General features: G+C 36.6%; 1 protein-coding gene across 3 annotated transcripts in view; it reads right to left on the bottom strand.

The window, feature by feature from the left end:
* Positions 1–360: 360 nt before the first annotated feature.
* The window catches only part of LOC310949657 (receptor-interacting serine/threonine-protein kinase 3-like), a 4,882-nt gene continuing 2,943 nt past the window's right edge, over positions 361–2,299 (bottom strand). For 2 of the 3 annotated variants that reach the window (XM_083917158.1, XM_083917159.1), the window contains 4 exons: positions 2,187–2,212; positions 1,085–1,130; positions 721–963; positions 361–629 (listed from right to left, as the gene is read on the bottom strand). In XM_083917158.1, the coding sequence (XP_083773284.1) occupies positions 619–629; positions 721–963; positions 1,085–1,130; positions 2,187–2,212 (326 nt within the window). In that variant the 3' untranslated portion in view covers positions 361–618. Of the gene's footprint in view, positions 630–720; positions 964–1,084; positions 1,131–2,186; positions 2,213–2,299 lie in introns of those variants that run through there. The other variant, XM_083917160.1, reaches the window with a different exon arrangement.

Here is a 2,299-nt window from a genome sequence, read left to right as displayed (position 1 = left end):
GGGACAGTATTCAGTGAGAGAGTAGGGAACAACAAACCTGAACATTGAACTAAACCAGGAGAGTAACTTTGTTGCCTAGGATGCCCTCGACACCATCATCTGCAGGTGACTGACTGACTGCTTGTGACAGTTACTGAGGGATTGAACTAGAAAAGCCTCTTACCCAGTCTCTCTCTCTCTTTCTCTCTCTCCCACCCTCTGGACGAAGCAAGCAACACCCCCCCCCCCCCCTTCATAATATTAACAATGACAAAAAGGTTTATTGCTAATAAATAAGCCATAACCCCTTCACAACACACCATGTCACTTTCTGAACTAAAGAAATTAAAGAGAAAGCAAGACAAGACATCTTTCTTATAGTATATTATATTTATTAAGAAAATAAATGAACAAAATCAAATATTATTCATGATTTGTTGTGAAGTTGTAGTACATTGTAGTAAAATATGAAAATATATTTTCTTTTTCATAAAATAGGAAAGTGTAGGGGGGTGACAGGGTGGTGCAATAGTCAGCACTGTCGCCTCACAGCAAGATGGTTCCTTGTTTGAGTCCGGGCTGGAGTTCTTCTGTGTGGAGTTTGCATGTATGCCGAAAATGCCGACAGGGCACAATTTCTCAAAGTCCACCTGAGGGAAAAGAAAGTAAAATTAAAAACGTGAATATCAAGTCATAGCTTTAACTACAGTGTTAAATCGTTTTAACAGGAGGAAATCCTACCGAGACGCTTCATTAGTTCGGGATGATGAATTTTGAGTGCGTCGTAGAAGGCTGCTTTGGCCACTTGCCCTTCTGAAACCAATGTTCTATCGTAGAGCAATCTCGTTTTATCCCGGCTTGTTTTTGCAGCAATAATGTTGTCGTAGGTTGCACGGTGGACAATTTTTCCAAGATCCTCTACTATATCCACCACCTCAGTAACTCCTCGAATCAACTGGGCCCTGTTGTCATCGACAAAGTTTGCTGTTTGGAAATGCAGAAGAATGAAAGCATGTATATAAAAAGCATGATTCAATTATAAATGCGACTTCACGTGATTACAAATGATAATATAGAGCATTGGTACAGTAACATAAGCACTCACCTTTATCTGCATCACTCATTATTTTAGAAGAAACACTGGCACAATCCTATAGGCCAAAATAAAAAGCTCTTTCAGTCTATATTGTTTACATTTTACACAAGTGCATGAATTAAAGTATTGTAGGCTCCAGTGGTTTCAGAATCCCAATCTTAGACAATGAGATGGTTTCTGTTTGTTTCCTTAATGGCTGACTTACATAACACCGAGAATGTGTTGTCCATTCCAGTCAAAGTACTCTTTAATTAATTAACCCTCGGGGGATAAATACAGTTTTCTTGAATCTTGGCTTTCAATTAAATAAATAAACATAATAATAATAATATTTCAAATGAATAATATTCCCCTGACATATTTCTTGGTTGTGCATTACAGGGTTCCCACGTATTTTCACGGACAAAATTTCAAAGCTTTTCCATGTCTCTTTCAAGGGCTGATAATAAAACCATGACCATTAACAACACAAACAGAATTCTATAATGTATGAAAACCAAAACAATTTTCAGTCTCTAATAGTTCAGATTTACTTCCGAAGTTGCTTTACAAGCACTTATATCAGTCTGATACTGGCTTTTAAGCACAATGGAAAATGGAACCTATTGAACTATCAGTGTGTTCTAAATGTTTTTGATTATAAACTCATTTCTGCAAGTCCAGTAAATAAAAAAGTATGTGTAGCCTACTTACTACAAAATATTTCATGACATTCATTGGTCAAATTGTATCGATCATTAGAGAGCCATGAAATAGTACTTGTACACTTGCCCAGCATTATTCAACATATCAGATATCCTGTTCAAACATGAGTTTAGCTAGCTGGCATATAGAAAATTCAGACACATATGTGACAGTAACATTATAACAATTACAATATTCCCTGCCTTTTCCAAAACCTTCAAGAATATTACTCATTCCGTGAGTTATCCAGGCATTGAAAATGAGATTTTAAACTTCTTTTGCATGTTGTTCATGACCGTGGGAACCCTGACGTTAGGTCTAATTGTAAGCTAAATGTTTTCTCTCTCACTTAATCTCAAGACTACCTTATTAAATACATATGTTTAGAACTTCCTGTGAGGCAAAAGTCAAAGTGCATTTGGCATACCTGTCTGCCATGATCCACTGGCTGTTCTGAAAAAGACAAAGAAACATCATGTTTTATTGTGGAAAGGAAGGAATAACTAATGAGATTAAACTCATCCGATCCAAAACAGTATT

Source organism: Echiichthys vipera (genome assembly GCF_963691815.1).
Source record: "Echiichthys vipera genome assembly, chromosome: 7".
Lineage (NCBI taxonomy): Eukaryota > Metazoa > Chordata > Actinopteri > Perciformes > Trachinidae > Echiichthys > Echiichthys vipera.
This window is presented reverse-complemented; position numbering and strand designations above follow the sequence as displayed.